Here is a 304-nt window from a genome sequence, read left to right on the forward strand (position 1 = left end):
GGTTAAGGGGAGCCCTGGGTCAGGAGCAGACACGTCAGGGGGTGGCTGTCCTCTCCTCTGGGCAGGGTGGGAGGCCCCACGTAACCACCTCCCTTCTCCTCCAGGTACTACGGGGGAGCTGAGGTGGTGGACCAGATCGAGCTGCTGTGTGAACAGCGAGCTCTGGAGGCATTCGACCTGGATCCCGCCCGCTGGGGTGTCAACGTGCAGCCCTACTCGGGGTCTCCAGCCAACTTCGCAGCCTACACAGCCCTGCTGCAGCCCCACGACCGCCTCATGGGGCTGGACCTGCCTGATGGGGGCC

General features: G+C 66.1%; 1 protein-coding gene across 1 annotated transcript in view; it reads left to right on the top strand.

The window, feature by feature from the left end:
- Positions 1-104: 104 nt before the first annotated feature.
- Positions 105-304, top strand: part of LOC104499377 (serine hydroxymethyltransferase, mitochondrial-like) — a gene marked incomplete at both ends in the record, with an annotated part of 1,974 nt that continues 1,774 nt past the window's right edge. The window contains 1 exon segment of the mRNA XM_010142878.1: positions 105-301. Coding sequence (XP_010141180.1) covers positions 105-301 — 197 coding nt within the window.

The sequence above is a fragment of the Buceros rhinoceros genome, unplaced genomic scaffold, assembly GCF_000710305.1.
Source record: "Buceros rhinoceros silvestris isolate BGI_N320 unplaced genomic scaffold, ASM71030v1 scaffold28760, whole genome shotgun sequence".
In the NCBI taxonomy this organism is placed as follows: Eukaryota; Metazoa; Chordata; class Aves; order Bucerotiformes; family Bucerotidae; genus Buceros; species Buceros rhinoceros.